Source organism: Sorex fumeus, unplaced genomic scaffold (genome assembly GCF_029834395.1).
Source record: "Sorex fumeus unplaced genomic scaffold, SorFum_2.1 ptg000129l, whole genome shotgun sequence".
In the NCBI taxonomy this organism is placed as follows: Eukaryota; Metazoa; Chordata; class Mammalia; order Eulipotyphla; family Soricidae; genus Sorex; species Sorex fumeus.
In genome coordinates, this window is record NW_026606186.1 from 9,561,053 (window position 1) to 9,585,057 (window position 24,005).

Here is a 24,005-nt window from a genome sequence, read left to right on the forward strand (position 1 = left end):
TATGAAGTTAAATAGGAAATAATCTATGTCCCTTCTCTCTCAAAATACAGAAGTGATTTCATGAGAGAAATTAATTTTACTAGTCTATTAAAGTTGATATGCAGCCTATCTTTTGGTAATGAGTTTCTGCTAACATTTAAAGACAACAGAAATATTCTTCTGCTGTTCAGTCATTATTTTTTATTATTTACATATTTGGGGTTTGGGGGCTATATCTGGTGGTGCTCTGGGCTCACTCCTGGCTCTGTGATCAGAGGTCAGTTCTGGCAGGCTCAGGGGACCGTGGTACTGGGGATTGAACCCAGATCAATCATGTGAAGGCAAGTACCTTATCTGCTGTACTATCTCTTCAAGTCCATTTTAATTATTTTCAAGCAATTATAAATTGAATATGAGAAGGAAAATAAACCAAACTATAAATAATACTTCTTTTGAAAAGACATATTAAGTTTCTTGTCTATCTTTAATCAGGTTCCTTAGTATGGCACTTACATTTTTTATTCTTTGTTTTTATAAGACAAATTACCACAGTGCTGTAAATCAAGTGTGAAATTGATCTGTAATAGTGAAATAAATTTGGCAAAGGTAAAAGTAAGATGACTTTATTTCAGGACTACAAAAGCACCATCACATTCAAAGTGTAATATTTTACCAGCCCCAGCGAAGTCTAGTAAATTCCGCAGCCTTGTGATCTCTGTCCTTTGTTTCTCCATGATCTCATTCAGTTTCTCAATTTCTAGCACTTGTGAGTCTGCTCCTCTGCTGTCAGCATCTATGTTCTCCGCCCCAATCCGAAACTATTGAAAAATCAAATGCATGAAGTTACCGATGAACATTCTCTTCCTGTAAGTATTTGTTCTTGATTGTAACTCTATTACAAGTCTGACTTACTCTTCAATAACGAGGAAACTATACTCTGCCTACCACACAGTAGAGTATGAACCAATGTCTGACTGAATTTCTTTGAACAGTTATAAATCCCAAAAGGTGGTGGCTTCAGGGTACCAATACTGACCTGCTCTTCTTTATCCCGGAGAAGATTCTGCAGAAGTTCAATCTCTGCTTCTGCTCGGGTCAGATCCTTGGCCGCCTGTGCTGCCTTTCTGCTGAACCTCTCCATTTCTTGTAATTCCTATTGGGAGAGAAAGCCCACCATTAGCAAAAGCTGTGCCCTAGCTGGCCAGGTGATCCCATGTCACATGTGGTGTAAAGCCCCCCTGGACAGCAACAAGGTTGTTACTGCTGTCTCAACACTTGGCAGCTAGCTCAGCCTTTCTGCAGACTCACCTCTGCTCGCTCCTGGTTAATTTTCATAACAGTTCCGTGAAGGGACTTAAGTTGGTCTTTGGCAATGTTGAGCTCAGCTGCAGCTAGCTTATCAGAGGCAGCTACAGCTTTCTTTAATTTCTTCAATTCTCTATCTAAACCAAGAAACTGCTCCTGAGATTTGGCATCTTCATATTTCTTCTACAGGAAAAGAAAAATTTAACAAGATGACTCATTTGGTAGCAGTGAATTAAAATGTTAGTTGCATGAGGGTTGGTCCTCAGTTCACAGCTACATTTCCAGGTCTAGAATAATATCTGCTGCACAGAAGTAATCTAGAAAATAAATCCACTGACACACACAAACATATGTGCATAAATAATTTATATATGGTATAGCATAAATATCAGTAATACATTAAAAAGTACATAAAAACTATACTATAAACATAATGAATTGCTCTCTTAATTCTAGAGGCATAGTGATTACAAATTCATCCATTCGTTGATGAACTAAATGAACTGGTATTCATTCGTTTGTTTTGGGGGCCTTATACAGAGTGCTCTAGGACTACTGGCTCTGTACTTGGGGGTCACTCCCAGTGATGCTTGGGGGAATATGTGGTGCCAGGGTTCAAACCCAGGCAAATCCATGAGTTCTGTGCATGAAGCTAGGAACTATCTTTTGGGCCCTCCAATTTAGTTCTTTTATAGAGTATGTTGGCTGCTCTGTGGAGCAGCGTCATAGGTAGAAGGGAGAGATGTGACCACAGAGTTGAAGGCTGAGGTAGGAGAGAGAATTTTGGTTTGCTATTGTTTTTGAGCCACACCTGGTAGTGCTCAGGGATTAATCCTGGCTCTGTGCTAAAGGATCCTGACAGGTTTGGGGACCATATGGGGTGCTAGAGATCAAACCATGTGCAAGGCAAGCGCACTATCTATTGCACTATTGTTCTGGCCCAGAATAGAGAATTTTGAAAAGGCCAGGATGTTAGAAAGGAACATGAAGAGTCCAAAGTAAATTTTCAAGAGGTGGCAAATAGGCAGAAATTAAACTTCTGAGATCATTTATGTACCATCTAACCAATATAGTACTAAAGTCATTGCTTATATTCCCAATATTCTTGATTTCATGAGACCCTTGTCTCATGGACCAAGATTCAATGAAATGCACCCCAATTTCTCCTAGATCAGGTTCACGTCTGTGCCAGTAGTGTACCCCATGGCAGGACACAGGCGGCAGGAACGAATGTATTACTTTCCTTGTCATACCTACCTTTTTCTCTAACTCTTGGAGTTGGGACAGAATGCTCTCCTTCTCTTCATCAGCTTCCTGAAGTTGGAGATCTGTAAGTCCTTGGATTTCCTCCATACTTTTTAAATTTTCTTGCAAATAGTGAATTTCATTCTCTAACTGTTGGATTCTTGCTTCATGCTGTCTCTTATCCAAGTTAATCTGTGAGAAAAATGTCAAAGATACCTTTTAAGGAAAACATAAGACGGTTTTCAGTGTGAGGGATGCCACCCAGGGACTCACACCTGCCTAGTACATGCTCTATCACACTGAACCAGACCTCTGGCCCCAAATAAAATCTTTTAGATAATTAAAACTTTGTATTAATCAGTCATGGTGGAGGGCTTTATTCTGAATGCTTCTCAGAATTCATGTTATTTTTAAAAAATATTTCATTTAAGTTTTATTTTATACTTGGGTCTCATAATGGTAATAATTATGTCTTACCTGTTACCAATAAAACTTTCAAAGAAATTCTGTGCTAATATATTTTGGAGTTTACATGAAATAGGTAAGGCCTACATATGTAAAATTTCCCCCTACACTTCATATAAACAGTGTGGTTTACAAAGCTGTTCATGACGATTTGTTACAGACATTCAATATATAGGATTCATTTTAATGTCTGCTTCACAATTAATTATATATTAAAACAAACAACCTCAAAACTCAAACCAAAAATCCCACACCCTAGCACCATTCTGATACTCTTGCAGTATGAAAGAATTTACCTACGATTCACCTACATGTTAAGAAGCATCTCATGGGGCTGGAGCAATAGCACAGCGGGTAGGGCATTTGCCTTGCACGCGGCTGACCTGGGTTTGATTCCAAGTATACATATGGTCCCCCAGTACCGCCAGGAGTAATTCCTGAGTGCAGAGCCAGGAATAACCCCTGTGCATCACTGGGTGTGGCCCAAAAAGAAAGAAAAAAAAAAGGAAGCATCTTATGCTACTTAAAAAAAGGGAAAAACACAGTGTCACAAAGAGACCTGACTTGAGATGAGAAACCATATACAGTGTTTAATTATTACCATACCCAGACTATTACTGCTGAAAATAACTGGGGCTGTATTTACATAAGAAAACAAGCATTTTAGTGTACTGGAAAACATGACTATTTGCCAAACGCTTTGCTCCAGCTGCATCTTGCCCTTTTCTTACTGTTGCTTCAAGGGCTCTCTCACAGGCCTGCCTGAACTCCTCTTGTCCATGTGCCAGTTTCTCCTGCTGTAGAGCCATTTCTTCTTGGAGTTTCCTTTCTCTAATTTGTGCTTCCTCTCTTTCCCATTGGGACTGTGCAAGAATTTCACTGAGCTGTTTCTGCAAACCAGCAAGACTTTTCCCTAAGACATCAGAAGGACTATGGATTCTGGAAAGCAGAAGAAAAGATGATACAATTGTTGCATCTTATTTTTGGCGCTGAGTACAAATATGCTGGGTACAAGTATCTTATAAGCACAAAAGTTATGTGGAATGGGACTGTTGTCAAGTCACAGCATCTTAGCATGATCTGAGTGCAAAATTATAACTGAATCAAAGGACAAGTGTCATTCAGAAAAAAACAAGCTTCTAAAAACCTAACAATGTGCCCACAGAATAAATATCTTTCTCAATGATTGAATTAGCCTCCATTTTCCTTTAGAAACTGTTTTCTGTTTTTATTTAAATTGCATAATATGGGCTGGGGAAATGGATCCAAGGGCTAAGCATGTACTCCGCATGCAGGAGCCTCAATTTAATCCTTGGCACTGTCTGGTCCCCTAAGTGCCCCCCTCCCTTTCTTACCAAAAGCATAATGTGGCTTTACATCCTGACCACATGAAATTTTCAAAAGAATTACTTTTGTTTTAAATTAGTTGGTTATTTTTTGGGCAGCTACACCTGGCAGATTTCAGGGGCTACTTTCAGTGCAAAGTTTGTTTGCTTCTGATATACTCAGGGGACCAAGTATGTGGTCCTGGGAAATGAAGCAAGACTTCTGCATATAAAGCCCATGCTCCTGCCCTTTGGGCTATCTCCCACACTTAATTTATTTTTAAAGTGCTCATCACCCAAATTTCTAAGATTTAGGGAGCACAATTTGCAACATTAATACTGTTTTAGGAATTTCATATCATTGCACCATACCTCCACCAGAGTGCCAGCATCCCTTCAACCTGTTATTTTCCCCCACCTCCAATGCCCCAGTCGACTCAGATACAGGCAGACTTGGGGTCTGTTACCATTGGACACTCCCTTACTATTTCTTTATTCTCCTCATGAGTGACATCAATCTGTATTTGTTCTCCTTCTGATTTAGTTTTCTTGGCAAGATGGAACCCTCTAGTTCCAGAAAACTGCAAGATTTTATTTCAATTTATTTCAAGATTTTATTGCATGGTATTTCACTGTATATCACAGTCTCTATCCACTTATTTGTCAGTGGGCATTTGGACTGCTTTCAGATCTTGCTTATTATAAAGAGAGATGCAGTCAATATAAGTACACAGATCTCTTTTCAAATTAATATTTTTGTATTCTTGGGGTAGATGCTCAGGGGCAGAATTACTGATCATATGGAAATAGTGCTGCTCTGGATTTTCTGGGAAACTTCCATATTTCTTTTCATAAAGGGAGGCAGTTATTCTTAAAACCTTTATTTTTAAAATTAATACCAAAAAGTATAAAAGATGTGAAATGTAAAATAAAGATCTGTGACAGAGCAAGGATATATATTTATATATGTGTATTTCTAAATATAAAAGGAAAAGGAAGAAAAAAGACTAAACGTGTAACAATCTATCCAAAGACCACTTGTAAATTAGAAGTCAGTCAAGTTTTCTGTGAAAGGATATATATTTTAGGATTGACAGATGACAGTTTTCGATAGTACTCAATTCTGACAGTAGAAGAGAAAATACGTTAATGTGTGTTATATCACCTAAAATTTTAAAGAAACTCAGCTATAAACACAAGCAATCTTGCTCTCTGGTCATGAAAATGTATAGGGAACCTTACAAAAGGAGAGCTGTCACTAGCGGGCACATTTACAAGTGGGCCCACTCACCCCTGGCAGCTTGGTTTCCCCTTACCTCATTTCCCCAGCCCCTGATTGCAGTTTTCTCCTTAGCTCATCCACACGAGCTGCCACTTCTTCTGGACGAATCAAACCATCAACCACATGGTTAAGGTGATTCTGGAAATCTTTAAGTTTCTGTTTTAAAAGTTTATTGTCATCCTATAAAGGGGGAGAGAAGAGGGAGATAAAATACCAAGATAAAAAAGTCAGGTTAACAGTCACATGACTAAAAATTCACCCACATAATATTTGCAGCCTGTATTACTTGTCCTATGATCATTTTATCCAACTATCAAATATTTAAAGACCCTTCTAACTAAGGTTGATAATAGTTGAGTGTACTGATCCAAAGTTGCAAAGGACAGAACCAGACATCATGCTGACTTTAAATGTGATACAAAACAGAAATACTCTTATGAACCTGTACAAGTCTTGCCAAAAAGTACCTAGCTTTACAACTGAAATGTACTTGAGTACCACAAGAGTATGATCCCAGTGAGCATGTGTATAAGTACCAATGCTAAAAAATGTGTGGGCACTACAGTCAGGTGTGTATGCCATTTCCAGTCACTGCAACAACTAGGTTGGGGGAATACAAGCTTAAAAAATAAATCAAAATGGAGAATCTGGAACTGCCATGAGCAATTTAAGTATCCCATCAGAATCCCTTTATTGGTAAACTGTCCCTAAGTACTACCCTGGGGTGTCTACATTTGTACTATAATCTATTTTAGCCACAGGTGATCTTACCTAAGGCCAGCCATGCCTCTGGCTAGAAAACAAACTCACTGCAAAACTGAAGATCCATTATAGAAAATTTATAAAAGAACTGGGCACAAAGGGATAGTGCAAAAGTTAAGGCCCATTTCTTGAATATGGCAGATTTAGGTTCAATCTTTGGTATGACAAAGTCCCCTGAGCATCACGGGGTGCAGCCCTTGAGGTCCCCTGTACTGCTGGATGTGATTCTGGAGAACCTGCAACGTACCACCAGGGTGGCCCACGTAATCCCTGGCCTTTCAGGGTCCATGCAGCACCACATCCTCCAGGCTTTGCACTGAACTTTGTATCATGCTGACTGACAATCACCAGAGTGAGACCTTAGGCCTCCAGAGCACTGCTTCAAAGGCATTCACCACCCCACCAAGAACTGCATATATAAGACTTCTCAGCTTAGAGCTTTATAATTGAATTGCGAGGTCAAATACAATACCTAGATAGAAAGAGAAGAAACAAGAGGGCTAGGTCACCCCTGAAAGATGGATAAAGCAGTGTGGCTCTTTAGCAAGCTGTTTCTTGAGTTTACATTAAACGGATATGTTAATTATAAGTGATTTCCAATAGACGGATTCAGAGTGATTTTAACTTATATCAGGAGGTTAACAGTCACATGACTAAAGAACTGAATTGTAATCCAGGCAGTTTCAACAGCACAGGCCTGTCTTTTGGAAAGATGACTTCAATTTGACCTTATAGACCCCTGTAATTTTTTAAAAATCTTTCTCTTTAAGATGCATGCAGCAATAAAATTATGGGTGAAATAAAGATATATGACAATTTATTTAAAATATTACAACAAAAGAAAGGCAATGTGGGCTAGTGAGATGGTTTAAAGGGTTGAGGCATATAGTCTGCATGCAGGTGTGTGAGTCCTGGTATCACATGTTCCCTTGAGCATTATCAGCAGAGGAAAGAAGGAAGCGAAAAAGGAAGGTAAGAAGGAGAGAAGGAGGAAGGGAGGGAAAGAAGGAGAAATACAGAAGAACTGAACAAGAATGACAATATTCTGACAACTATTTAATCTGGGTAAACAAAAGGTTCTGATTCTTGTGATTTTAAAAGTTCTATAACAAAAATGTAAAAACTTGTAATTAATACCTAAGACACACACAATTTACAGAAGAATAGAAAATGTACTTCTGTTTTGTTTTGCTTATTGGGTAATACCTGGAGTGCTCTGGGCTTACTTCTGGCTCTGTGCTATGGATTCCTGGTGGGGCTCTGAGGACTATATGGGGACTGAACCGGAGTCAGCTGCAAATGCCCTATCTGCTATCCTATCTCTCTAGTCCCCCCAAACGTATGGTATTTGCTCCAGAAGTTGCACTGAGAGCATTAAAATGAAAATTCTTCGTAAGCAAGTGTCCTTAAACTTCAAGGAAAAAATATTCAAGGCATTGGCAGTAGAGAGTGAATGTGAATGTGAATGAATGTGTCTTTGTCACACACTCCTGCATGACTGTGGGAGAAGCCTGTCCACCAGTTTCTCTGGCGGACTGTTGGGTAGATTGTTGTGGCAATACTAAACAAATAGTCTGCCAAAGAAAACTCCCCACAAATGTAAATAGCTAGCAATCTTTCTGAGAAGGTGACTGGGAAACTGTTTACAGTTAAGAAACTCTACTGCTACCATTCTGGTTAAATTCCTGGATAATTATAAGGCTATCTCAGTGGAAGATGTATCAATCCAATCATTTTAGCTCAGTCTGCTTCTAGGAGATATACAAGAATTGCTTTCACCCATGAGTTTACAGAGTTTCTGTTTACCTATTAACACTGCTCCATCTCTTTGTCTGGATGATCATACTACAAAGGATATGCATATTAATAATCTTAAGATGATGGACTCGCAGGAAATAGGACTATGGTACTGTCCTACTCAAAGCTCCATTTTTCTAATTCAAGTTGCTTCTTAAAGCAGGTTATCACATATCCGACTAAGAGATCAACATCTCTGGGTGTCCAGAGAAAGAATAAATGCTACAGCTGGAGGGATAGTTAAGGGGTTGAGGTTTTCTTAAATGGGGCTGGCCCTCGTTTGATCCCTGGCATTGTACACGGCCCTGCACAGAGCTGGGACTAACCCCAAGGAACACTGGGTGAAACTCAAAGCCCCCAACCATAGCCACTCCTCACCAACTCAACCCACCCCCGGCCAGAAAAAAGTTACATAATCTAAAGCACCATCTTTACCTGCAGCTGTGTAAGCTGTGTGCGGAGTTCATCATTTTCTTGCTCTTTTTCTTCTGAGAGCTGCACTTCTCTGAGGGCTTTCTCGAGAGCCTGCTTTTCCTTCTCAAGTTCGGCTTGATGGGCCAATTTTTCCAACTATTGCCATTGGAAGCAGTTATAGGAAAACATAAAGTAGCAATAACATATGAGCTAAGAAGGCATGAAGGAATTTACATATGAACATAATTCCTTACTAGATATGGTTCATAAGAAAAACTCAGGTTTGTTTCTATGCTTGAATTTTGAAAGTCCAAGGTCATTTTTTCACCTTGCATCACCAGGACAGCCTAGTTATCCCACATGGCAGAGCCCAGGCAGCCTTGCATCCTTGGGCCCTGCAGTGAATTAATGATCCAGTAGGCTAAGAATCATTGGTGGATCCCCTGAGCACTGTTTGGGAGCACCCTCACCAATAGGTATTTACATTTATTTTGCTCTCCCCCAACTTGGTATTTTTTTGCACTTCTCTTAACTGCAGTTTTTTAAGAGCTTGTCATTTTTGACAAATATAATCCCAACAACTGGCAAGTGGTCATTTCATATCTGACAAGCAGAGAACTACGAATTCATATAATTACAATAAGCAAAAACTTTTTAGTTTTTAATCATATGAATGCTTACGGGAAAGCATTCCTGGGATATTAACAATCTTATTTCAATTGTACATACTAACCCTTCTTATATTCTTGGCACTGTGAAAACAGAAATAACACAAATTAAGCATTTACTGTACACTGGGTGTAGTGGGGTGACAGAAAATCTAAAAGATGATCACACATAATAAAACGTTTTGACTACGCACAGGTTAAAGGAAAAGTGAAGTACCATCAATTTGTATCCAGGCTTTTAGCAAGCAGTAGGAGAAAGGTAGGGTGGGCTTCCTAGAAAAGGATGTAGTCCATTTTGCTAATATTAAACAGTTTATTTACTTTAGAGAAGCAAAATAGATTTTTATTGAAGGAAATTTAGGAAGGTATGAGAGGAGAGAATAGGAGAAATATGTGTTCAAGAGAGAACATCAGCTTCTCCAGAGTTCATTTTTCTGATAGTTCATGATCTGATAGAGAATATACAACTTGCCTCTGTTTGACTCTTTATGTCTCTCATCCTCCTCCCCTTCTCCACTCTTAATCTTATTCCTGGTATAGTAGAGGCATAGTCACGACATTTACAATGTATACTGCTCTCCCTTGCAGGCAGGGAGCTCCAGAACACACATCTTTTAACTCTGCCATTGTTATCCAACTATTCCTTATATTTACAAAGCCAAATCTAACTCCATGAAGCCTCAGCCAAAACAGGACAATCTATACGATCAGCCCTTCCCACCTTTTCACACTCTTTACCCAAGTTAAGGAAACCCCATTTCTTCCTTCCATCTGTTGCACCTACTGTGCTGTCTTGTTAGCTGCACAAGAATAGGGACCGTGTCTGAGCCAGTCCCTGTTACATCCATGGAAATGGCCATCAATGGCCAATAAATACTTGATACATGACTTGTATTTTGCAAGTGTAATTTAAACTAGAGGCCATTTTTATTCAAGCAAAACAGAAAGAGGCAAAATAAAATTTTCAACTTAAATTCCCTTAAAGTTGTTCTGAGAGAGAAAACCTGTAATTTATTAAATACTAATTGCTAGGTGCTTCCACACCCACTACCTCATTTATCTTCACCATATGTCATTTCACAGACTAGAGGGTGATTTTTGTTTATTTTTGCTATACCCTGCAGTGCTCAGGTAATACTCCTGGCTCTGTGCTCAGGGTTCACTTCTGACCAACTCAGAGGACCATATGGGATGCTGGGTATTGAACCCAGGTCCACTGCATACAAGACAACCACTTTGACCTTGGCTCCTCCTTTTTTTTAAAAAAAAAGTTTCACAATTATGAAGTGATTGCCTAAGAATAGATAGTGGGGAGAATCTGAACTCAAACTGTATGATTGCCAAAAATTTGCTCTTCCCATCACTACATATGCTTTGTATTTAAGAGTTTAATCTTGTATTAAGTCAAGGGAAGGCCAAGAGGTGAAAGTTTTTATCTGCTTCCTTTCTAGACAGATTTATGCTCCCTCTTACCTGGCTGAGCCTCGTAAGTTTTTCCAAGTCTTCCTTGAGTTCGGTGGTTTCAGCATCTCTCCTTTTCAGTTGAGACTCGAGCTCTTTCTCATAGGCACTGAGATCTCCCTGGGTCTGTTGCAGGGCTGCGTTCACCTCGTGCTGCTCCTGCAGGGCACTTTCTAGCTCTGCGAGCTCCTGGAAGGATCCAGTGCATGGTTAACAACAGAACCCCACTGTGCTGTCCAGGCATCTGCAAGTTATTAGAAGTAACCTGAGTACCAAATGCTGACGACTGGATACTGCTGGCCTGGCACAGAAAGTGTTCATTAGTAGTGTGATGAAGCTTTAGGATGCGCATAAATTAGAAAACAAAACAGTGACTAAATATCATGAGAAAAATCAGTAAGCTACCACATTTTCCAAAGCAACCTGCTGTATGGTACTTTAAATGTATCTAAATACATAAGAAAAAAAGAAGACAAAATTTAAAGCATGTTTTCTATCAGATATTGGAATGAATGTTCTCACACTCTTTATTGTACCTTTACAATCATTTGGTAAGAGAAGGTTTTTTTGTTTTTCTTTTTTTTGAGGGGGAGGGGACACACCTCACAGTGCTCATGGCTTACTCCAAACTCTGCACTCAGGGATCATTTCTGGAGGACTCAGGGACCATATGGGGTGCCAGGAATTGAATCTGATCGGCGGCATGCAAGGCAAACACTCCCACCCACTGTACTATTGCTCTGGCCCCTAAGACAAGGTATCAATCCTGTTTTACAGATGAGAAAATGTGGAATGAGTATTAAGTGAACTGCAAAGGGCTGTGCAGATAAAGGAAGACAGATTTGGGATACAAACCTAGATTGATGACTCCAAAGTCTATTTCCTACTGAACTCCAGTGTGTTGACTTATGTGAAGAATAAAACTGGGACTAACACTCTTTGATATTAAATATAATAACACTATCTTTATAACTATCTTAATAACTAGAGTTAGCAAGAATATAAATACATACTAATTAGCATATCACAGCTCTGCTTCATTTCTGCTGATCTATTTTTTGTTTGATTTTTGGTTCTGGGGTCATGCTGGCAGTGCTCAGGGGCTACAAACCTGGCTTGGTTCTCACTCTTCACAGTGCTCAGGGGACCACAGGGATTAAACTTGGGCCTCCCACTTGCAAAGCATGTACTTTAGCAGTCCTCTGAGCTACCTTTCTGGATCTAGTCCAACTGTTTTCTCTAACTAAACATTAAAGCTTTCATTTATTTATTTGGGACCTTTAAAAATCAAATAAAATTATTCTAGTTAAAGAAAAGTTTTGCTATAGGAACATTTAGAGAAGAGGTTTTTCAATGGGTGGTTCACAGACATGTAATTCATTCTAGTACCACACGTAATAAAAGATTAACATATACTATATTAAAAGTTCCTAGTCTTTTAGAAAAAGATATTTCATTAAAAAGTGGCCAAACAATATGAACTGGGAATTCACTGAAGAGAAAAACTGATGGCGAAAAATTTAAAGGTGTTTAACATCACCAGTAACTAAGGGATAAGGCAGTTAAATAAGACACTACTTTATATAAAGCATAGAGGAACAAGTTATACAAATTATGGGGAAACAATAAGACAGATACAGAAGATGGAACTAGCAGCCTTTACAGGAGCTTAGAGAATTATCACACTTTGCATATGGAAGGTTGAGTTCTGATGTGCCCACATAGGAGCCCTGAGTACTACTGGAGCCACTCCCTGAACACCACTACATACACATAAAAAGGAAAAGAAGAAAGAAAAAGGGAGACATATCAGATTTAATATAACACAACTGCTAACATTGTGCCTGTCATTTTAACTGTAAAATTTCTAATAAATAAAACTAAACTGCATTTAATTCTGCAACATAACTAAAGCATTAACATTTAAGCAATATTTTTAATAGCTAAAATTTCATTATTAGAGTTGATAACCTTTTGGAAACAAAAATTCAGTTTTAATAATCTTCATTTTCTTTAAATAAAGAAAATATTATTTCAAGTGTATCACAACTAAAGGGGGGGACCCCTACTAAACAGCCATCCACACTTTCTGATACTTACAAGTGCACTGGTTGGTATTAATTAACTTAATTTGGACATCATCTATTGCTGAAAAGAACACAGGAAAGAAGGAGAAAGTACAAACCTTCCTCATATTTTCTGCATCTATGGCAACAATTTCCAGTTGGTCTCTCTCCTGCTCAACTTCAGTCAGTCTCTGCAGCAGTGTCTCCTTCTCATCCTGTAGCTTTCTGCATTCGTTTTGGGCCTGAGTTGCCTGGCCTTTGATACTTCGCAGATATTCTTGCAATCCATTGATGACACTTTCTAAATCATTCTTCAGGGCTTCATTTGCCGCTATCTGGCCTAAGCAAGATGGGAAAATAGAAGGTAATATTATTTAAGTAAATGCTTTCAAGATATATGAAGGCTCCCATCTTTAGCTAAGAATAAAATTATAAGCTTCCAATTATTTTAATCTTATTTTTCTTTTCCAAAATATAGTATCTTTTCATTCCTTAAAGTATTGATCAATCATACAAAAAATACTGATTCAGTGGGTAATGCTTATAAAATGGCTGCTTCATATGTGACAAGTTTAAAGTATGAGTCCAAATAAAATGATGAAAAATATACAGTAAAATGGTGAGTTATGCACAAAAGTTATGCACAAAACTACTCAGCACACAAGACTAATCTAATATGGATAGCATAAACATGTAACCTGAAGACTTAAAAAAAAAATGAAACCCTCTGAGCACAATCTCATTTGATCTTTAAAACAAGCACTGGTTGAGACAGAACTTACTTCCCAATTGTAATTAACATGTGGCAATAAAAAACAGGGGCCCTATCAGTCTTTTCACATGGGAGGGGGTTGGAAGGAAGCGGGGTGTAATGGTTGTTCTTCCACCTTTGTGGCAATGCCTTTGCTTAACTACATTTTTGGGTCAGGGATACAGTTTAAAGGGCTAAATACATGCTCTGCACAAGGGAAGTCTAGGGGATCAGTCCTCAGTACTGAGCACCACATGGTCTACTGACTATCTGCAGGAGTGAATCCTAACCACAGAACTAGGAGTAGCTCCAGTGAACCACCAGACGTGCACCACCCCAGCCCCCATCCAAATTATATTGCAGTCAAACCAAAGATATACTCTCCTTACTACTGTACATTGGATATTCGCTGCTCATGGGCTCTTAGCTACTGAAAGTACTACATGCAAGGGTTTATCATGATCATATACTGACCTATTGCCTACTGAATCCAATAGCTTGATTAAAGAGAAAAATCAATGAAACAGAAATAAATTAAGGTTTATTTTTATTAATTCTCCCTCTCGGAGAGCCAGCAAGCTACCGAAAGTATTCCGCCAACACGGCAGAGACTGCCAAGCTACCCGTGACATACTCAATACGCCGTATTCAAATAGTAACAACGGGTCTCATTCCCCTGACCCTGAAAGAGCACCCAAGACTCCATTGGGCTATGCTAGCACATGACAGGGACAAATAGAAACATTGCTGACGCGTGCTCGAATTGATGAACAATGGGATGACAAGTGATATAAGCGATTTTTATTAAACACTTTTGGGTACTCTGCAAAAACTTCCCCATCAAATGTTAACAACTAAGGATCAGACAGAGTTCAATGGGGCTAGAGACAGGAGGAGTTGGTTCAATTCCCAGCACCATGTCCCCCAAACACAGTCAGGAGTGAGTCCCAAGCACTAAGCTGTAAAGCAGCCTCTGGAGCATGGCAAGATATGACCCCCAAAACCACAAGCCCACAATAATTATTAACAGTTGAAGTTAGGTAATATCTGAATTGATGTTTGGCTGGGTCCTTTTATTCACACTGAAATTGATTTACCCAAAATCATACTTAAATTCTCACCGTCAGTAAGCTGTTGTTCAAGGTCCTTAATCTCTTCAGTTTCTCTAGCAATTCTAGAAAGTATCTCATCTAAACGGCTTTCAAGTTGTTTGTACTGCTTGTTCATAATGTCAAGCTGTTGTTCTTTACCCGTTTTCTGGGCCTTCACATGGCACTGAATTAAAAAAAAAATCAACAGAAATGCCTTTTTACAAATCATAACCTTTAATTTTCAAAGAGGAATGAAAAACCAGACACGGTAATTTGTATGTACTGGGCTGAAGAGAGAGTATAAGGCAGAGCACTTGCCTTACACATAGAGGACCCTGGTCTAATACCCAACATGGCTTATGTCCCCCAGATATCCCCAGGAGTGATCCATTAGCAGAGAGCCAGGAGTAAGTCCTAATCATCACAGGATGTGGCCCCTAACCCCCAACCCCAACCCCTTAATACCCCCAATTTTCAATGAAACCTTCTATCATTTCCCTTTTATAAATGAGCAACAGAGGATCAGAGAGCTTAAGTGATTTTTTCAAGAGTACAGCCAGCAGGTAATGCAGCCAAGTTCAGTGCTTTTGGAGCAGCATGAAAATGTCTCTTAAAAAAAGATTTCCTCAAAGGTAATTATGGACACATAGTCACAAAGACCCTATTTCAAAATGTCAACAAGATTATACCTGAGAGTTTCTTTTTCATTCTTTTTTACGTCACTATTTAAAAATAGAAACTGTTTTCTCCGGCCTCCTTCAGTTCTAGGGTATCAAACCCAAGGCCTCTCACAAGCAAGACAAGCAAGTTCATGTCGCTGAGCCACACCTCTGACCCAAATAACACCTTTTTAATCCCCAAGACACACTAAATGTACTTTGAGAGGTTGTTCAGGAGAAAAAACAACATGAAATAAATACTTCAGCTCCAAGTTTTTTTTCTCCAATTCCTTGTATTTAGAAACATTTTGCTTTTAGGCTCTGTAAAGAGGGAGCTGAGAAGCCTTCCTCAAAGACCTCAATCACCTCAAAGTGATTGTCTTTGTGATTCCTCAAAGGTCCAGTGATTCCTCAAAGGTCCAGTAATTGTCAACATGGAGGGCCCTATAGAGGCATATGCTCAACCCTTATACATGCCCCTGCAGGAAAGAAAAGCTTTTACACACCCACACACTCTTTAATACCTCCACAGTCATGGCATTAGAAGTCATAGCTGACTACAATGAAGGGATTGGGGTTTCTCAGGTGTGCTGGGAATCTGGAGGGGCAGGGACAGGGCTGGAAGACCAAAGATCTAGTCTTACAAATTTCAGCTCCATCAACTGGCTTGCTCATATGCAGACAAATAATTCCTTAGGCAACTGTTCATAAGGAGACAAATTAATTCCCCAGAGAACCTTTGCCTTCTCATTCACACCCTCTCAGCTCTAGTTTGGTTTCACAGAATCAGAGGTATCAGTTTTAACTGAATGGCTGAAATAATCAAGGAGAAGCTTTCAGATACTCTACATTGGGGGGAGAGGGGGAAAGGAGGCGGAGAGGGAGAGAGGGGGGGGAGAGAGAGAGAGAGAGAGAGAGAGAGAGAGAGAGAGAGAGATATTATGAGAAGAAAGCCTCAATCTGAACACAATTCCAAAGTTCTCAAGTCTAGGACCTCAACTGAATTATAAAAGAAGTTTTCAGTTTGGGATGTCTCCAAAACAAGACAGAGAAGTCTCTTCATTTCTGAAGAACAAAGGACTAGCAACTTGCAAGCAAGACTTTACTACAGGTAAAACCTGATGGGATTTTCAAAATTCTTCTTTCAACACAGGCAAAAACACTCACCTTAATTCTAAGCAAATTTAGGATTTTTATGATTCAAAAGAACAAATCCTCTGTAAAAAACCAAACACCTGTAAAAGTCATTTAAAAATTCGTTGGAATCCCATCATACGCAAAACAAAACAAAAACATCTGCTTCAATATGCCAATGAATTAAACATGAGGAAACAGAAAGAATAGATTCTGCAATTTTCACTGCTGTGAAGTGCACAAAAGAGTTATTGTAAAAACAGGAACTTACATCTTTTGACTCCTCCTCCTAAACCCTTTGTGAAGAGAGAGAGATAAAAACCATACCTTAACTTAGAATCTGTCCTGTTACAAAATGAACGCTTGAGAACAGAAACTGCGGGCAGAACGCTTTCTAATGCGATCTCTTCAAATTCATGTGCTCTTTCCTCTGACAGCCACATTTTCGTAAGCGCCTGGAGCCTCGGTAACTTCTCAGCGCCTTAACCACATTCTTAGCTGAGAGTGGCAGCCCAGCCCGCCCTATCAGGAACAATCTCTGCAGGCAGGCCCCACCCTCCGCTCTTTAAATCACAACACAGGAAGCTCCCGCAGCCAATCACCCACAACCTTTGCAACAGACTACTACAGGGTAATACTCTCTAAAGATCAATCGCCTTTTGCCTCCACCGGGCATTTCCCCTCCGGGGAAGAGAAATACGAAACTTATTATGTTTAAGTCAGTGATTTTTTTTTTCTAGCCGTTAATTCTTTATAACTGAGATGTGATATTTAAACAAGTACCTTTTCATTTGAAAACCTGGTTAAATAGTTATGTTTATTAAAACCTGTCTGGGCTTGACTCTGAGCTAATTTAAAAATAATTAGACTGGGGCTTGGGAGCTGGCCCAAGGGGTAACTGAACATGCCTGACAGGTGAGAGGCGCCCCACCCCAACGCCTTTGGGTGTGAGATCCCGCAGGGGGCATCCCTCCTCCCTGAGCACTGCAGGACCCAACCTTCAGCAGGCCCTCATCCCTGAGGCAATTATAGCAGAGTGTGGCTAAAATTTAACAACCCCTGTTCCCCCCCCCCCAAAAAAAGAATTAAAGAACCTGTCACAATGGCAGTCTGATGAGTGGGAGGGTAACTGGGTGCATTGGTAGGGGGAGGCTGACACCGGTGATGGGATTGGTGTTGACTGAGGATGTCCAAAACTCAATCATGAATAATGTTATATACCATGGTGCCTTAAAACTTTTAAAAAATGGAATTAAGTTGACTAGTCTCTAGAATTTTTCAGGTTTGTTTTTCTAAAAAGATCTAAAAAAATTATTACTGAGGTAACATCATTTACCACATATAGTTTCAATGTTTAGGTTTTGGCATGCAATGTTACTTCACTACAATCCACCAGCAAAGTGCAAACACCCACCACTGTCCCTGGGTTCCTGTTCATCTGCTCCATTCCCACCCCTTATGCCCAAAGTTGGCAGCCTCAGTTCTGTTCTTAGAATTCAAGGAGTTTGTTTTCATTATTTTATGGGGAAAAAAATCACTGGGTAAGCTTAAGCACGGACTCTGCCTCTTCCTAAAACTTTGAACAAACCATTGAATCTCTACAAAATGTAGTTTATAAACTACATTTCAATCTTCCGCAGATTAGAAAAACATTCCATCAACTTCAAAAGATGCTGATAAAGCTCCTCAACTAGCATATTCTCTCCCCAGCCATAAGGCAAGACAAAGCACAGACGTTTCATGTTTTTCGTAATATTGAAGTCATCAACTGTTTTCTAATCTCACTAACTTGTAAATTCTGCTAATTAGATTTTTCAACTCATTAGAAGAGTCTAGAAACTTACATACGCAGGGATTCCATTCCGATTTTGCTTTCCCTTTTCCTAAAAATGGCCAGTAAAGGTGGTGGTTGATGCTCCCTCTGAGCAAATTAAAAAGAGTCCAAGGTATATATAACCGTTTTGACAAAACCCAGAATAAACTTTAAAAGTGATTTGTATGTTACATCTCAACTAATACAGATTGATTTGGACTGCCTTCAAGACACTGATGCTATTCCTACTTATTTAATTCCTTTCTAGATGTAATTATTTATAGAAATCCAGTAAGCAGAGACTCCCTACACTGAAAGACTACCACAGCTGTGAGGCCAGAGAGATACTGCAGGGGTTAAGGTGCTGCTCTGACACAAGGCTGACCCCCCTCCCTACTAAATCCCCCAGCACCAAACATGGTCCCCTGAGTACTGACAAGAGTGAAGAGTGATCCATGAGCACAGAGCCAGGAGTAACCCTGAGAACTGCTGGCTGTGGCTTCCTACCCACCCCAAAACAGAATGAATACTGTAGTTATTTGGTGAAAGCAAACATACAATCCAGATTCTAATTATACTCCTACATCACACAGAAGGGACAGCAACAATGCTTTGGGTAGCACCTATAGGCAGGTTTCTTTCTTCCTTCCTTGATGAAAGAGAGCCCTCACACATATGAGACTGGCTCCCAAGGGGTACAGCTATGTCCTCAGGGGACTTACTTGAGGTAGCAGACTTCTAAACAATTATATGCAATTTAAAGCATGGTATTACTGGTCCTATGCCATGTTACTTAACCTCGTATCCACAATATACAGGTAAAATATACAGAAAAATGTTTTTACTTCTATTTCTCAAATACTGGATAGCACATAAATCATTAGTATGATATCTCAGGGTAAAGTTAAAAAAGAGACAGAATCTATTTGTTACCCAGCCTTCGTGTTAACCTCTTGCCACAGTTTAGGGAGACACGTGCCTAGTGTTTTCTTTCTAAAGGCAATTATCAAATTAATATGAAATAAAAAGTAGCTTTAATACGGTATCCTTTACGCTCTCCTATTTCACCATCATACTCTCAGGAAAGAAGAAAACAGGCAAAGAAAAAGAAAGTAAAAGATTTGAGAGTGCTCTGAAGCATGCTAAAATACAACTAAATTTCTGAATATATAATATTCTGAATTTGGTCAACATTTTAAATAATATGTGTGTCATGTATCCATTGTTTTACTAAGAACTTCCTTCAAGCCTTAAGCTCTTTGTTTTAAACACATTTATTTGTATGTATGTATATGTCCATATAACACACATACCCTCACATCCGTATCACACAAACTGGTGCATCATACTACAACAGATTTTCAGAAAGGATTCTGCAGTCAAAAATGATTAGGCATAACTTGAACCGTACTATATCTCCCACAGAAAACATCAAAAATCTCTCCATATACTTACATGCTTTGGGTCTTGAGAATCCATGCTATCTATGGTTATCTGTAGGTTCTTGATCTCGTTCTGCTTTTCAGCAATTTCTTGCCTTTGCTTTTCCAACTGTGTTTCTAGATCCAGAGCTTCTTGACGTAATTTATTTAGAAGTTGTATCCTACCACCCAACTGCTTGTAATGAAGGTCTTTCTCATCTTCGGAAATCTGATTTCCCCACAAATCAGTGAACATAAAATACACACAAGAGAACACACAATTAACAAAGAAAACAACAATTTACAAATATAAAGAAAACAACTTACATAATGAAGGTAAAGGTAAAGGTAAAGGCCCTCCCGTTGATCGTCGATTTGCTCGAGCGGGCCCAGTAACGTCTCCATTGGAGACTTTGTTGTTACTGTGTCTGGCATTTCGAATACTCTCGGTAGCTTGCCGGGCTCTCGGAGAGGGGCGGAGGAATCGAACTCGGGTCGGCCATGTTGGCTGCGTGTAAGGCGAACGCCCTACCGCTGTGCTATCCAGACATTATCTACTCTTTATATCAAACATCATAAATACTTTGCATTCTTATGTTCTATATATGTAATATTATGAAAGTTTATCAAAAATAATTATTAGAAGGCAGACATGAAGTTGTCATGCTAGTATAGAGCTTGTAAATTATTAATAGTCATGCGCATAATATCAATGGCAGCTGATTTAGAGCACTTATCCCTGTTATTAGTATGTCAGGGAATTTAATAGTGTTAAAAACAACCTCAGAGCATATTTACTCATTTAAAATTGCCATTTTCTCCAAGGACATTTTGCAATTATCTGTTTAAAATTTATGTACATTACTTGACTCTATTAATATGCATAAAAAAGCTTTAACCAGCTTTAATGTTACAGCATTGTTAAGTCATTCTTGATAGTTTAGTACACCTCATCTCCCATGTTGAAATCAACTTTGCCCACTGGGTTTACTGGCAAATTTTATCTAGAATCAGTATTTTTTTCCATGTCCATCATCACTTTCCCAGAAAAGCCATCATTATCATTTCTTGCCTCTAGGAGGCAACAGTCTCCAATCAGATACCCATTATCTCAAATCTTTTCAGCGCCTTAACTCTGTTTTCTCTTTCACTCAGCGTCAGCATGACTTTATGAAAATACAAATAGGATCCGCCACTCTACTATGTAAAGTTCATCAAAGATTACATTACATTACATTCAGAATAAAATCCAACCCCCTTAAAATGGCACAAGAAGCCTGCCATGATCTCCTATTTCACCATCATACTCATCATCCATCATCCATCACATTCTCCTTGAAGCCTTAAGCTCTTTGTTTTAAACACATCTAATTAAGATATCTAATTAATCTAATTAATACCTAATCTAATTAAGATATGTCAGAAAGCAATTTTCCAAGAGAAAGTGGCCACTTACATAATAAAGTAGTTCAAATATCTTTATTAAAAATCCAAAGCAATTTTATTTCTATCACTTTATAATAAGCTAGAAGGACACCCTAAATAGCAGGAAAGGGTAATTTAAAAAGAATCATACCTGACTGAAATTTATTATTCTGTAATTAACTAAGCAGCACTACTTAAAAAATAGTTTTACATGATGTATGATGGGGGAGGGAACACATTTCATTTCATTTTCTAAGAGAACACATTTCATTCCCTTCAAGCATTTCTGCTTTGCGTTTACATACTTTTTTAAATTGCACAGCTTCTTCCAGTTGTTTAAGTTCTTCAGTAGCTCTTAAAATTTGTTGTTCTGCCTTTTCTATTTCGCCATGTAGTTCTGACAGTCGAGTTTGAGCTGCAAATTTAAGAGCCGTGCACACAGACACACACAAGAAACATCTTGAATTCTCATTTTTTTTTAAATGTAGGAGTACTGCTATTTATTCAGCCACTGATTAGGCTGATTGAATTGGGCATGAACTCCACTAATTCTCATATTCTTACCATATTTTTCCCTTATAATAAGCTCCTCTTCCAAAATTCTATTATTATAGATCAAAAGAGAAAAATTCAATTCTAATGCAATGTATCATGATGGTTTTTCTATGAATTAATCTCTAAAATAGATCCAAGATATTCTATCAAACTATAACCAATCCTTTCATTTGTAAAAGTGAAAGGGTTTTACATGCTCACATGGTCTAAAAATTTTTTTTGGAAAATAAATGTATTCTTAGCAAATTGTCATAATTAGATTCAAGGTACTGGGGTAAAAAGAACCTGTTAGAGGTAAATTCTTTATGCATATAATGAAGTATATGAATGTAATAGCATGAAATTCACTAACAAACAATCTCTGACAATTGACGGTTATCCCAAATTAGTTTCTACCTCAAATTTCTCCCCACCTCCCACCCTCCCTCTTTCTCGCCTATAAAACAATAATCCACTGAAGCTAGTCTGCAAGTTAGCTTCTGGCTCATTTTTCTCTAGTCTTGCACACAGCAAATGTGGGTGACATGAGCCTACAGTCTGTAGATTCCTATAAAATATCATGCACTATATACAACTCAATCTCTTTTCTTTCCAGATCAACTTCTACTAGTCTTCCATGTTTTCCATTTAGCTACTAAGGAAAGACGAGCTGTTAATCTTACTGGTGAGAGTCCCACAACTGCTCACATTTACTAGTGTGATATGTGAATTCAGAATTGCTTTCTCTTCCCATATCCACACAGTGGTAGGAAAGAGGACTCAAGACTTTGTCAATGGCGGTCTTCTAAGTGATCCCTTGGATTGACTTCCTCTCTAAGACTTGCTAGATGGTTAAGATTCTGTCAGATAATTTGGGGGGAAGGAAGAGAAGTTTAAGGAAATTGAAGGTGGGAGAGATGGGGGAAACTTCAGAGGCCTGTCGTAGGCCCAAGTTTCAGGAGAATGTAAAGATCCAGCTTATTCAGAGCACTGCTTTAAGTTTTGCCCACATGCACAGTAATCAATAAACTGAGATTTTGCTTGCTCCAACCATTACTAATCATGCCTTTCAATGTATAGCTCCAAGTGCTGAAAAGAAACTGCCAGCAGAATTAGAACTATGCATTTGTGGATCCCCTGGATATATTGCCAACAAATTCTTATCAAAAATCTCATTCTCCACCCAACAGGAAGCTTAATGAAACACTGCTTTTTAAAAGGATTTTCATGTAAACAATACCTTCAACATGTACAGAATTAAAACAAACAACCCCTTTGCCTATGCAATCTTTTTGTGTTAATTTTTTTCAAGAAACTTTTAAAACCTGCACTTATTTGCTTCTCTTTGTCTTCCAGTTGCATGTCCAGGGGTGCATGCTCTGCCAAGTTCACGTGTTCATTTCTAAGTTGTTTTTCTTCACCAGGTTCTATCTTCTTGATCACTATTGGTTGAGCATTATCAACAATGAAACTCTCTGTAGTAAACATATTTCTTTTGTATCTGGATTTGCCAATGTAAGGGCTTTCATCTGGGGCTTTATCAATTTCAACATACTAGAAGTAAAGTAAAATATTTATGGTTTAATAAATAACTTCAAGTAGTAAAGTGATAGTCATTTTACTAGTGAAAAGGTATCACAGATTTGCCTACAGCTTTACAGTATGCCTAGAAGGTGAAAAATGCATAATCATTTCCCTTTCAATCCTTTCTTCCTTTCTTTTCTTCTGTTTCTGGACCACACTTGGTGGTGCTCGTGGCTTGTTCTTGGCTATGCACTCAGGGGTCAGTGTGCTCAGGGGACTCAATGGGGTGCTGATGATCAATCTGGGTTGGCCTTGTGCAAGGCAAGCACCAACCTGCTGCACTATCTCTCTGGCATCTGTCTTCTTAATATATCAAAAAATCACTAGAACCAAAATACTCTCTCAATAAAAGATAGCGTCTCTCATCCTTTCAAAGTGAGTTTGGACTGGTTAAAGAATTACCTACAGTTAAGATTTTTAACACCACTTAATTTCTCAAACAAAAAATCTAGAGGTTTTATTTCAGCTTCTTGGTTGATACATAAGTAAAATCTGATTTTAATTTTAATAACTGAAATTTTAAATAACAAATTTTACTGGCTAGAATCACTGGTCTAAGAAGGCAAGTAGTAGGTTATATCATGTTCATTATTTGTACAATGTACTAATATTGGAACCAGTGATTACTGAACAAAAACGTTAGGTACTATTCCATGGTCACTGAAGCACGTGGTGTTCTTGTTAGTTCTGTTTTGTTTTGTAGAAGAATAGACTTAAGGAGATGATAGCTACAGCTGTGGTCAAAGATCCTCTAGTGGTGGGAATATGGCTTAGCAGAAAAGCATCTGTCTAGCGTGTCTGAAGCTCTGGGCTCAAGCAATGAA

At 38.7% G+C, this 24,005-nt stretch overlaps 1 protein-coding gene across 1 annotated transcript in view; it reads right to left on the reverse strand.

Moving 5' to 3' along the window:
• Positions 1-24,005, reverse strand: part of CNTRL (centriolin) — an 85,836-nt gene that overhangs the window by 36,990 nt on the left and 24,841 nt on the right. Inside the window, 13 exon segments of the mRNA XM_056138674.1 lie at positions 653-797; positions 1,016-1,132; positions 1,288-1,467; positions 2,542-2,721; positions 3,726-3,933; positions 5,636-5,781; positions 8,596-8,730; positions 10,716-10,892; positions 12,889-13,109; positions 14,642-14,795; positions 19,673-19,867; positions 21,369-21,478; positions 22,923-23,151. Coding sequence (XP_055994649.1) covers positions 653-797; positions 1,016-1,132; positions 1,288-1,467; positions 2,542-2,721; positions 3,726-3,933; positions 5,636-5,781; positions 8,596-8,730; positions 10,716-10,892; positions 12,889-13,109; positions 14,642-14,795; positions 19,673-19,867; positions 21,369-21,478; positions 22,923-23,151 — 2,197 coding nt within the window.